This window comes from Hippopotamus amphibius, chromosome 13 (genome assembly GCF_030028045.1).
Source record: "Hippopotamus amphibius kiboko isolate mHipAmp2 chromosome 13, mHipAmp2.hap2, whole genome shotgun sequence".
Taxonomy (NCBI): Eukaryota; Metazoa; Chordata; class Mammalia; order Artiodactyla; family Hippopotamidae; genus Hippopotamus; species Hippopotamus amphibius.
In genome coordinates this window covers 5,389,212-5,401,851 of record NC_080198.1, presented here as the reverse complement: position 1 = coordinate 5,401,851, position 12,640 = coordinate 5,389,212, and the positions used below count along the sequence as shown (strand labels likewise).

At 50.9% G+C, this 12,640-nt stretch overlaps 1 protein-coding gene across 6 annotated transcripts in view; it reads right to left on the bottom strand.

Annotated features, from left to right (window-relative positions):
• VGLL4 (vestigial like family member 4) overlaps positions 1 to 12,640 on the bottom strand; it is a 157,344-nt gene that overhangs the window by 11,044 nt on the left and 133,660 nt on the right. The window contains exons 3-4 of one of the 6 annotated variants that reach the window (XM_057705428.1): positions 11,734 to 12,052; positions 10,941 to 11,500 (exon numbers count right to left, since the gene is read on the bottom strand). The exons of the other annotated variants lie outside the window; for them this stretch is intronic. Coding sequence (XP_057561411.1) covers positions 10,941 to 10,954 — 14 coding nt within the window. The 5' untranslated portion in view covers positions 10,955 to 11,500; positions 11,734 to 12,052. The remainder of the gene's footprint in view (positions 1 to 10,940; positions 11,501 to 11,733; positions 12,053 to 12,640) is intronic. 6 annotated transcript variants of the gene reach the window in all.

Sequence of the window (12,640 nt, the reverse complement as noted above, 5' to 3'; positions counted from 1 at the left end):
TACATTACTAATAAGAAAAAAATACACACTTCAAATATATGCAGTTTATTGTATGTCAATTGTATCTCAATATTAAGTTCTTAAAAAATATATAATTTTTTTTTTTTTTTTTTTGGCACACGGGCTTAGTTGCTCTGCGGCATGTGGGATCTTCCTGGAGCTAGGATCGAACCCGTGACCTCTGCATTGGCAGGCGGACTCTTAACCACTGCGCCACCTAGGAAGCCCTATAATAGTAATTTTAAAAATTAAAAAGTGTCTCCCCACTGCCATTACTTGCTGAGTTGCTGGGCTTGTATTGTGAATCAAGGGGATGGCACTGTCCCAGTTTCACAGAAAAGAGGCCCGAGGTGGAGAAGATAAACGCTTAGCCTGAGAGATGGAGGCAGGACGCGGAGCCACCCCGGCTGCTTGGCCTTCCTCACGCAGGCCCCCGCGTCACCCCCCGCTCCATCCCCAGCTTCCAGGAGGCCCTCCCTGACCCCCCAAACTGCCGGGCTGGAGCACCCGCTGGGGACCTGCGTGTGCATGAGGGGGGAATACCCTCCGAGGCACCCCAGGGATGTGGCAGCATGCCCTCCACGCTCTGCGCGCTCCCCGGTGCGAGGCACGGGGCTGAGCACGGAACGGGTGTTTTAACAACCATTCACTGAGTGAACAATTAAAGTACACATATCATGTGTGAGTCCAGTTAACAGAGTCTGTGGTGAATGAAAGGGAATTAAGGAAATTTCAGAGGAAATTCCCAGCAGGAAATACTCTTTTCTGGAAAAAAAAAAAAAAAAAAGGCAGAATTTAGGGAGCATTTAAACATCAGGCTTAGATGGCTGTGAAATGGTTTCTCCCTTTAACTACCTTCCCCATCTTTTGTTTCTCCTCCCCCTCCCCGATTCTAAATGTCTCCCAGGTCATCAAAATCTCACGCATCACCCCTCTTTCTCCTTATGAGCCCGAGAATTCACTGCTTCCCAACCAGGCAGGAGGGCACGTGGGTGTGTCCAGGACATCCCGGTCCCTGTCGTCACTCCACGGTGCCAATTTCAGACGGGAAGCGGAGGGGGCGAGACGGCCCGCCAGGGCGCACAGTGCAGAGGGAAGGCATCGGCATGCGGAGGGCGTGGAGGCGAGGCAGAGACGCCCTCCTGGGTACAAAATGGTGAGCTGGATGTCATGGGCTGGAAAAAGTTGAGAAATCCTGGCATTCAGAGCATCCCAAAGACAGAGAGGGACCGGGGTCTCTCTGCTGCAGTGCCCAGCACATCCTGCTCGGCAGTGACACAGGGCAGCCTGCCTGTGCCTTTGCCTGGGAGGAAGACTGTGTCCTATATGACACCTGCCACCGCTTAACATCACTTAATACTCAAGAAAAAAGCCACAGCCCCACCACATCCAAGGTTCAAGGGAATCTGCCCTGAGGATGGAGGACGGTGCGGCTGGTTAGTTCCATCTCTGCCCCGTCCGTCCTCCCGAGGAACACCCCCACCCCTGCCACTAACTCTCACAAAGGTAGCACCCCCCCCCCCCTTTCCACGAGTTCAGATTTCAAAACCCACTACCTGAAACTAAGCGACGCACTCCTCGCTGGCTCTGTCCCATGACATGTGTGTTGCAAAACCAGCACAGTACAAGGGTTCTATTTATATTTGACTGACTCCAAAGCCTCTCCTTTTCACCTTTCCTTCGGGAGGGGGGCGGGGGGAGGGGAGAGAGAGATGCAGAGACAACTGCAGAGACCCATGCACCCACCACCCAGAACTGACAGATGAAACCTCACCATCCTATTTGCTTCAGATCTTTCCTTCCCTCTTTGAGGATCAAAGCCGCAGAGCACGGCCCTCCTTCACGCTCCCCAGGCCCCTGCCCTTAGACGCACCCGCTGGCCGGTACTTGGAGATTCTTCGCATCCGAGCCTTTGTCCTCTGACTACCTGTGAACATATCTGTAAATCAGAGCAGCACATTTTACATTCCTATGGCGGTATGTACTTTACACCCGGGCTCCTTCCCCTCACGTGGTTCTGGCCTAGGGGTCCGGTCCATTCATGTCCTTCACCTGCCCTACAGGATTCCTGCACAGGAATCCACCCGTGTGTTGATCCACTGCTGCCCTGACAGGCGTCTGGCCACCTCGGGTCTTCCTAGTTATGCACAATCCCATGGTGTTTACATTCCTGCACCCGGATGCCACTCGGGTGCGTCTCCGGAAGGAATGCTGCCGGCTGCAGGGCGCCCGCCTTCAAGGCCAGCGGGTGCTGCCGGAGCCCTTCAGGACGCGGTGTCCACCGTGCTCCCTGCCACTCTGTCCTCGGGCACGTCCAGCACCGGCGCAACGGAGGGCCTCTTCATACATCTGTTAGCCATTCCACTTGCTTCTTTAAATTGCTTTTCATCAGTTATAGGTTGAAGTGTGTTGTTGCCCACCCCCGAAAGAGGCCAAAGACCCAACCTCAGTACCTGTGATTTTATCTGGAAACAGGGTCTTTGCAGAGATTCAAGTTAAGATGAGGGCATTAGGGTGGGCCCTCAGCCAATACAACTGGTGTCCCTCTAAAAAGGGGAAATTTAGACAAAGCGACAGACATGACACCAAGGAAAGATGACATGAGATGTGAAGACATAGGGATAATGCAATCTATAAGGCAAGGAACGCCCGAGGCCACCGGAAGCTGAGAGAGAGGCCTGGGACAAGCCGCCCTCAGAGCCCTCGCAAGGGGCAACCCTGTCCTCCGCTCCATCCCAGAACTGGAAGGAAACACACTTCTGTGGTTGAAGCCACCCACCCAGACTGTGTCCCTTGGTCATGGCAGCCCCAGAAACTAATACCGTTTCCATGGAGTTTCCCCTCATCGCTTTTTACTTCTTTAGATATTCTCCACAGTCATTTTTTCCTGCTTTATCTGTAATTCATGTCCCCCCCCCCCCCCCCAAATTTTTCTGAAGCTTCCTCTGGACATTTTCAAAGAGGCTCCTAAGATCCACCGGACCTGAGGTGTCCTTGTCATGCAGGCCTGTCGTCACGAGGACATTTAATCAGCACCAAGAGGTCACAAAGCATGTGAGGCCAGGCCTGCTGGTGAGAAGACGGAGGGTCACCTGCCCCCCCGGCCCCCACTGCTCCTCCAAGCACAATTCAGGCAGCCAGGGAAGGACACCCGCCTGCCCCAACACACAGGAAGGCAGACCCCCGTCAGCCGAGACCCCTGCAAGCCGACCGGCTCAGCACCACTGCGGGTGGAGGAGAGAAGGAACCTTCTCCCCAGTCCTGCGCGGAGAGGCCATCAATAACCAACCCCGAGGCCCGGCCCCGCCGGGCTCACCGCCCGCCTTCTCTCTCCAATGCCCGCGCCAGCCTCGGGCCTCGGGGTACCCGCACCTTTCCCGGGGCAGGAGGAGAGAGATGGAGCGTGCCCAGCGTGCAGGGCGGGCGGGGGCGGGGCGTGGCTCCCATCAGGCCGGGCTCCCTCTCCTGCCCTGACTGCTGCCCATTCCACGGTGCTGGAGGGAGGATGACCAGCTCTGGGTGTGGGGAGAGCACAGGGATTTCTGAGGGAGGCTTCGGCCATCCTGCCTGGACTCCGTCTCCGTAACTCAATCAAGGGTCCTCAATCGCCACCCTCAAGACTGAGCTCACAGCTCCACCGTCTCCTGCCCTGAGATGCGGCGGCAGCCCCGGCCTCCCGGGGGCCGGCCCCAGGGGACGTTTTGTGGTTGCTCCTTCTGCTCCCGTGCTTCTCTGTCCCCAAGACAGAAGCTCCACAGACCCGCTGCCCCGGCCCATGGTGGCCGTAAAGCTTCTAGATAACCGACACCCGACATGTAAGCCTCAAGACACAACACATTTTAGAACTACTGTAGTTAGAAACCCGTCTGAAACATCCCACCATGGGCTGCTTTTCTTTCTTGGTGACTCAGGATCATTACTATAAACGTTATTTTCAGGTGTGATGCCCCGAGGCGGGCCCGGCCGTCCTGTGCTAAGGCCCCCCGGGGGGCTCAGTGGCTTTGTCCCTGGGTCCGAGCCCTCCAGGTTTCGCTTTCCTCCCCATCATCCCGGCTCCCTGCCTGGCTGCTTCCTTTCTCCTACCCCCCACCCTCCCCCAACCCCGCCCCCGCCAGGTGGCCAGATGCTACAGCTCCAGCTCTGGGAACAGGGCTGGTGCTCAGAGACCTCCTTCCTCGGGGAGTCAGGGCTCCCCAAGCCCACTGCCCAGAGGGTGAGACCCGTGACTTTGGACCACTGCCCAGAGACCCTCTCCCAACATCTCAACTCTACGTAAATAAGGGACCAGTTTTCTTTGACTAGAATACTCTATGCAGGGACTTCCCTGGTGGCGCGGTGGTTAAGAATCTGCCTGCCAATGCTGGGGACACGGGTTCAAGCCCTGCTCCAGGAAGATCCCACATGCCGTGGAGCAACTAAGCCCACGTGCCACAACTACTGATGCCCGCACGCCTATAGCCCGTACTTTGCAAGAAGAGAAGCTATCGCAATGAGAAACCCTTGCATGGCAACAAAGCGTAGCCCCTGCTCGCCACAACTAGAGAAAGCCTGTGCACAGCAATGAAAACCCAACACAGCCATAAGTAAATAAATAAATATTAAAAAAAAAAATACTCTATGCAAGTTTTCCACCATTAGCTGAAACAAGAGGAAAAACTAAAGTTTTAGAAAAGAAGTGAAGCCTGCGAAGGTGACTGATAAAGCACTTCATCCCCCCACAACCCGGGTGGGTGCGCCACTGCCACCACGCGAGCAGCAGGCGTCCCCCGGCGGGCGGGCGGGCGGGCCCCGCGCAGGACCACGTGCAGCCTGAGCTCTGCTTATGGACGCAATGGCCACACGTGGACACTCATTCATTCAAATGGAGACGCTGCTGAGACTAACAAAATACAAGTTAACTTACCACTCCTACTGCGACTAAATGTGCAAGTCATTTTTGTCATTGCGTATCCTCTCAAGGAATGATATTTAAAAAATACAACCACTCTCACATTTCTGGCATCAGAGTCCTCGCACCAGAGACGGGATGGAACCATCATGTCCCTCCTTCTGCAATGCAGCTATAGTGTCTGCAACGCACAACACCTGGGGCAGGTCGTCTGTCCCTCTGCACAACAGCAGAGGTACTGCTCTGCCTGGCTATTCAGCTACTTGGGGCGGCTGGTCAAGGGAGAGAGAGAGGGCTGACGCTAAGGGATCTGCCACAGAGACGGTCCAGAGCAGCTTTTAAGTGGACAGTGCCTGCAGCAGCTTCGCTGGGGTCAAGCCAGCAGCTCCACACACCCTCAGTCTAATTCTAAGATCCCCTGGCAAAGCTTTCCTCGTGCCAGAACCATGGAGCAAGGAACCAGCCCCTCGGGCAGGAGGAAGACGGACGCACAACCCTCCCAGCCATCTGCCAGCCCAGGATTCAGAGGGGAGACATGGGTCCTCATGCACAGTGCCCTGCTCAGAAGCTCCCACAGGGTCAGCATCTAGAACAGTGCCTGACACACAGTATCTAATTCATGAATGAACCGACCAAAAAGCAAATGGATTTTTAGGAAAAACCAGCACCAACTGGTTTGCATAAGACAGGAACCCACGAAGCTCCAGGACGGCATCTGGCCCAGGGGTCACTAGAGAACCGATTCCGGCCCCTGCAAAGCCACCAGGAAGGAGTCGTCTGCAAACACCTTCAATGCCGTTTCTGCTCCCCTTCTTCTGGGTGGGGGCTGGGCCCTCTAATTCCATTCAAATTCTCTGGAAGGCTCCCTCTTAGCTTTTACTCTACATTTTGTGACCAATCACTGGAAGATACTACAAACTGTTGAATGAAAAGACTGGATGCTTTGTCCCACTCAGAGGAAGAGAGCTGCGCACTGGGATGGCCATGAACCAAGGTGAAGGGTGTGAACAGCAGCGTCCCTGCGGGAGGCCCCGCGGGCTACTTCTTGGACACTCCCAGGGTTGGGCACTTACTTCCTCTCCAGGCAATTTGCTCAACTCCTGGAAAACTTCAGTGAAAGGCCCTGACCTACAATGAACCAAACTGACATTCCAGTACGATTCTTTGATTGACGGTCTGCTCTTTGGAAAAACGCAAAGAAGTCTATTTCTTCTTCCCACTTTTGGAAAACTGCTCCTGCGTCAGCCCTGCCATGCCCAGAATTCTCTTCACCTAACAAGAATCCCTCCAAATGATCCAACACCATCCCAAGACCTTACCATCCTCTCACCCACCTCCGCGCACTCTCCACGTGAACACCCGTCTTTAAGTGTGGTACCCAGAACGAGATGTGATACTCCAGAGGAAAGCTAAAGAACAGGGCACACAAGAAAAGACAACACCCTTCAATTTACATAGCACAACTTGAACCAAAAATCGGTGCAGAAGAAGGTCTAATAAGAACCAAGGTCAAAAGAATAAAATCTCAAAATCAGGATGATTCCAAGACCTATTGTTAACTAGGACTCCACCTGTAACAACACAACCCAAGGTGCACTGGTTCCTCCAGCAGCCTGGCCCCACAGTAAGGTGTAGTCGCCTAAAATCCTCCTACCCTTTCTTTTCTTTAATTAACCCTGTATTGGCTAAAGAGAGAGAGAAATGAGTTACCGCACATGTCTGCATCTCCTCTGCGTGCCTGTCAAAGACAGACCAGCACATTTCCTCCCCGTGCTATTCGCCTGGCTGCAATTCCCTCCCGCCCTTCACACACCCACACACAGTCGCACTCCTACACCCGAACGCAAGCACCTTTCCAGCGTCCAGCCCTGATGCTGGTGGTAACCGGTTCCAAATTATTCCATGCGCTTTTTTTTTTTAATTTTAATATTATTGGAGTACAGGTGATTTACAACGTTGTGTTAGTTTCACGTGTACAGCAAACTGATTCAGTTAAACATATAAATATATTCATTCTTTTTCAGACTCTTTTCTCATATAGGTCATCCCAGAATACTGAGTAGAGTTCCCCATGCTGTACCGTAGCTCCTTCTTGGTTATCTATCTTATATATTAGTGTGTGTGTGTGTTCATCCCAAGCTCCTGACTTATCCACCCCCCCCCCCCCCCCCGCTGACGTTTCCCCTTTGGTAACCATAAGTTTGTTTTCAATATCTGTAAATCTGTTTCTGTTTTGTAAACGAGTTCATTTGTATCAGTTTTTTAAAAATCAGATTCTACATATGAGTAATATCATGTGTTTGTCTCTCTCTGTTTAGTATGATCATCTCTAGATCCATCCATGTTACTGCAAATGGCATTATTTCGTTCTTAATATTCCACTGTATATATGTACCACATCTTCTTTATTTGTTCATCTGTGAATGGACATTTTCGTTGCTTCTGCGTCTTGCCTACTGTAAACAGTGCTGCAATCAATGTTGGGGTGCGTGTGTCTTTTCAAATTGTGATTTCCTCCAGATATGTGCCCAGGTGTGGAACTGCTGGATCATATGGTGGTTCTATTTTTAGTTTTTTAAGGAATCCATATTGTTTTCCATAGTGGCTGTACCAATTTACATTCCCACCAACGGTGCAGGAGGGTTCCCTTTTCTCCACACCCTCTCCAGCATTTATCGTTTCAGACTTTTTAATGACTGACATTCTGACTGACGCGAGGTGGTACCTCATTGCAATTTTGGTAATTTCTCTGATAATCTGTGATATTGAGCATCTTTTCATGTGCTTTTTGGCCATCTGTATGTCTTCTGTAGAGAAATGTCTATTTAGATCTTCTGCCCATTTTTTGACTGGGTTGTTTGTTTTTTTGACAGAGCTGCATGAGCTGTTTCTATTCTAGAGCTGTGGACTTCTTGATAGTAGAGGACAGGCATATTCATTCAACACTAAACAAAAATTAGAAAGCCAGTTTTTCTTTTGAAATCACCCACCTACCCTGACTGACATCAGAAACTTTGCAGGCAAAATGAAATTACTGAATTAATTATAAAACTATACTAAAAAGTTTGAGAATTTAAATAGTGGGTAATAAGATGATTAAATATTCATTTAATAAAAGATCCTGAGGCATCTATCAAATATTCTTTAAAATAGTTATTACTGTTACTACTAAATTATTATTTTTATAATTATTAATTGTAAAATTATCACTATTAAAGGCCCTTCGGGATCTTCCACCTGAGAGCAAATTATGTAGTGCATTAATTCCAGGCATTTAGTTCCCTCTGAGCATCCAGGCGGTCTGGGCTGAACTCTGTCTTCCCAAAAACTAGAGGAAAAGGTTAGCGGACCTTTTTTTTCTTTACTTAGGTTGCAGGATAGGAACATGACTTGAATTTCTTAAAGATTATTTTGAGGACTCTCGGGTGCTTAGAAAGGCTACTAATACACTGACAATTGATAGGCAAACTACCAACCAATCTCTATTCTTGAAGCAAAGTTCCCAAGAGAGCGAAAACAACCCATAGAGATGGCTTACTTCATTTTCCAAGTTATAAAAAATGCATTTCTTGACAAATATTCTCATTTTCAAACTCTTCAGAGAATTCAGAACTGACTTTCCCTACAGTGTCTGCTTAGCTTTACTGTAACATCACGAACACCCGGGTTTTAAAATCATATTTAATCCCAAACCTGGGACCCGAAAGAGGAGCCCAGGGAAGCCTCACGACTCTGTTCAACACTGAAAGGGCACCTGCCCCGCAAACTCCTGAGCCAATGATTCTAAAAATGTCTTCGGAGGATCCAGGACTGCCACCCCCAAACGCCCCAAGCGACAGACCCCTCTCCTTTTCATTTGCACAAGGACCTCCCACACCAAATGGCAACAGTGACTCCCAACCAGCCTTTAAATTAAAATAACTACCCCCAGAGTCCTCACATTGCCTCTCCCCACCAGGAGGCCCCAAATGTCATGTCCCGGGAGCTGGACATCTGTCCTCCCAGCTCTCATCCCTCTCTACACACTCTTCATCCCAGCTGAGCACGGAATACAAAGGCCGAACACATCATAGATTCATTATTGTTTATTCAATTGAACTGAAATTAATCATTAGTCTTTGGAAGGCTTTTTAATCTTTTTCTAAAACTGCGGCAAAATACACATAAAATTCACCATGTTAGTCATCTTCAAGTATACAGTTCAGTGGCATTAAACACATTCACACTGTTGTGTGACCATCCCCGCCATCCACATCCAGAAATTTTTCATCTTTCCGAAGTCAAAATACGAACTCCCCATTCTCCCTCCCCCATCACCTGGCAAACACATTCTCTTTGCTGCTTCTATGAATGCAACTCTCACTTAAGAAGAATCAAACGCTATTTGTCCTTTCCGACCGACACATTTCGCTTTGCATAATGTCTTCAAGGTTCATCCACGCGGTGGCAGGTGCCAGAACCGTGATCCTTTTTTAAGGCTGAATAATATTCCATTGTATGGATCTAGTCATTCCTTGACAGGCACTGGGTTGCTTCCACCTTCCGGCTCCGTGAACCCAGGTGTACAGATACTGGTTTGAGGTCCCTGCCTGCACTTCTTTTGGGTCCATACACACGCATAGATTTGCTGGATCACACGATAATTCTGTGTTTAATTCTCAGTCCCTAGACATTTTAACAAATCACTGGTAGTAAAGGAGGCTGGAACTGCAGGATGCCTTTACCTCCACACGGTTGTCTCTCTCTACTAGAGAAAAATGATAGGTTTCCAAAAGGATAGGTCTGGCCCACAACAACAACACAAACACAAGTCTCTGTAAACACAGTCCAAGTGGTTCATGAGAGACATGTTGATGAATAATGTAAGCATGTGACATAAAACCTAAATAAACAAAGACCATCCATCACCAGCTCCCCCAGCCCGCAGCCCCAGGCACACACAGGGACTGCAGTCAGGGGTGTGTCGTCAGCGCCAGGGAGCACTTGGAGACTCACAAGCTACATATTTGTGGTTCTCATTTCTCACTGTGGGCCTTTAAACATGACTTCAAGGCATCCAAGGATGGCTAGTGTTAATAACAGTAATAGCTACCATTTGTGTAACATTAGTGTTACAGACTGCCCTGCACATGCTATCGCCAACAGATCTGCCTCAATCCGCAGCCCCGCCTCACTGCCCCACAAACGTGTTCCCCAAATGACCTGCCATGTGGACAGGTGAGGGCACCTGGACACCGGCTCCCAGGCCGGCGACCTCTCCATCTCCATCTGAACCTCAGCTTCCTTTCAGGGACAGGAGTGGGGAGGCTGCTTGTGGAGTTACATGGCAAGTTCCCGAGAGATGGGACAAGAGCCCTGTGCCCTGAGGCCTGTGGAGGGGCCTCCTCTCCAGTGGATCCTGTGCCCGAAAACAAGCCACAGAGGAGGGCCTCCAGCACCCTCTCCACGGAGGGAAGTGGTCACATAGCTGAGGTCAGAACCTCCAGACTTCAATTGTGGCCAAGTACTTTTATTTGCCTTGTAATTTTCTTTAAGAATAAATGTTAAACCAAAAACATAGCCCCTTTTGGAGGCGATCCTGGCGGCCCAACCTGGGAAGAAAAAGCACCCTGTCCTCCCCGAAGCAGTGGCCACACCAACTAGGCATCACTGCCTGTGGCCGGTCACGTGACGGCCGGCCTGGCAACAACATGTCAGCCGTCACCTGAAACCTGACCTCGTCCACCCCCTTAAGGCAACAATTACCCGTGTGCCTTAACCCTTCTTTGGCTCACAGTGGTGGGGCTTCGGCCCCTTTAAGAGCCCTGTCTCTCCAGGCCCCTCTCGGAAGAAACCGGACACGCCGGGGACCTGGTTGGGACAAGGGGCCGCTTGGTGAGGGGAGAGGGATGAGCAGGAAAGTCACGGCTGCCCTTCTGAGCAAAGGCAGCACCGCCTCTCCCAGCCTTGCTGCCTCGGAGTTTAAATTAATTACAGCTGAAAATACAGGGTTGCCATCTGGTTTGCAAAAGCAAGGATAAGGGAATAAAATGAAAGGGTTTTTCGTACTAACCTCACTTTAATCATTGCCAAAGAGCATGAAGACAGCCCAGCGTCCTCCCACAAGAAAGCCTTGGGCCTCCCAAACTTGGCAGGCGGTCCAGGCGCAAAACTGGATGGGCGGGAGGCCCGTCAGAATAAAAGTCCCCGCTGGGGGAGGCAGCAAGGTGAGGGCCGCTGCCGCGCACGAGGGCCAGGCTCCGGGGGGGCGTGCTCACAGAGGCTGTCCTGCCAGAAGGTTGCACGCATCATTACGGGCCCAGTTCGTGAGAAAAGAAATCTGTCGTGGGGATGACAGCATGCCATTTCCTCTTTCTTTGTCTCCCAGTCCTCCAGAACATCGGGCTTTTATAAAACTCTAAAATGAGGCTACACAGAACCCAGGAGAGGCCGGCGGGCGTCTGGGTGTGGGGTGGGGGTGGGCGGTCAGAGGAGCGGCGCAGCCCTGCACTGGCCCCTCTGAGCAGGAAGGTCAAAATGCTGCATGTTCCCTCCGCGGCAGCCACAGGCTCACTCGTGTTCTGTAGGAAGCGACTTCCTTCTGTAGAAGGCTCTGCTCTGCCAGGGCTCAGGCTGCAGGGAAATGGGGACAGTAAAGGTGCCGCCGCCGCCCTCCCCAGTCTGTCTCCGCAGGCCTGGGGTGGGTGCAAAAGATGCCACATCTGCAGCTTTCTTACCCCGCCCAGTGTCAGGGAGCCCTCAGAAGTCAGCCTCAGTCCCACTTCAGGCCAATTCAAACGTCCACCTGCCCGCTACCTGAGTTCTTTTCGACCCAGGTGAGTTTTACAAACAAAATCAAGATGTACCTGAAGCAGAGGGGTCCAGCTGCTTTCAAAGAGTACCAGCCACGGCGGCACAGTGGTGTTTATGGGAATAAATTCTGATCAACTGGTGACAGTCTTTTATAAACCAGAGAACCGTAACAGAGAAGATGAAAGCTGATGATGAAGACGGCATTTCTGTTCTGGGGGAAAACACATCTTCAGCCCCAAAATGATGCGAAAGTCGTCTTCCAAATCCTGCCCTGACCGAATCATTGTCTATAGCAACGGTGTCCATAACATTCGAAATCTCAGGAGTGTAACTTTCTAGTAAATGGTACATCTGTCAAACCACAGGAAACATCTGGTAAAATGGTTAAATAAAAACAGAATTTAAACGTTTGATTTCAGAGTTCGCTTATGGTACCCAACAAGAGACCATTAAAACAAACACCGAGAGCCCTCCGCCCACTCACGGAGCTCAGTGCGGCCGTGGAGAGTCCTTGAAGGGGCAGGGGAGGACAAGCAGACCAGCAGGAAACACTGGCCGGGATCTTGTTCTTCTGTGGGGGTGGCGGTGCCCCTGTTCCTGGGGCTCTGCCCTGCCATCACCACCCCCGAAACGTCCTCAGGCCCAGGGAGGAGGACTCCACGCACACCCACGTCCCTCCGCCAACAGCCACCAGCAAGGTGGGCGCCCAGGAAGTGCTAAGTGAACGAATGAAGTGACGTACAAACAACACACGTCTCTTTGTTCCACAACTAACATGCATTAAGCACCATTATCCCACCATCGACACACGCAGCCTAGGCATGAGTCAAAAGATACTAGCCAACACGTTTCAGTCCCTGAACACTTTAGAAGCCTTTTCCATTAAAGGAAAGGTTTGATTCCACCACTTCCAAACTAAAAACAAGAACAAAAACTGTATTTCAAAAACACAGTAAAGTT